General features: G+C 42.9%; 1 protein-coding gene across 1 annotated transcript in view; it reads right to left on the bottom strand.

The window, feature by feature from the left end:
• Positions 1 to 254, bottom strand: part of EMH_0036710 (uncharacterized protein) — a gene marked incomplete at both ends in the record, with an annotated part of 2,739 nt that overhangs the window by 1,928 nt on the left and 557 nt on the right. Inside the window, one exon of the mRNA XM_013495115.1 lies at positions 182 to 252. Within this exon, the coding sequence (XP_013350569.1) occupies positions 182 to 252 (71 nt within the window). The remainder of the gene's footprint in view (positions 1 to 181; positions 253 to 254) is intronic.

The raw sequence follows: 254 nt of genomic DNA on the forward strand, positions 1-254 counted from the left end.
TTATATCTGGATTGAACTTGTTTAGGAGACAAAGAACCAGAAAGGAGATATATTTTATTTATTTTTTTTTTTTTGTTGGGGTGTATAAGCACCTTGGGGGCCCCCTTTGCTATACCGGGGCCCCCTATCTTTGACTCTAATAAAACTTTTTTCTTTTTTATTGTCTTCAGTGTACGTACACCTGACATTAAACTCCTGCTGCTGCTGCTGCTGCTGCTGCTGCTGCTGCTGCTGCTGCTGCTGCTGCTGCTGCT

Source organism: Eimeria mitis, genomic scaffold, assembly GCF_000499745.2.
Source record: "Eimeria mitis Houghton genomic scaffold, Emh_scaff1425, whole genome shotgun sequence".
Classification (NCBI taxonomy): Eukaryota; Apicomplexa; class Conoidasida; order Eucoccidiorida; family Eimeriidae; genus Eimeria; species Eimeria mitis.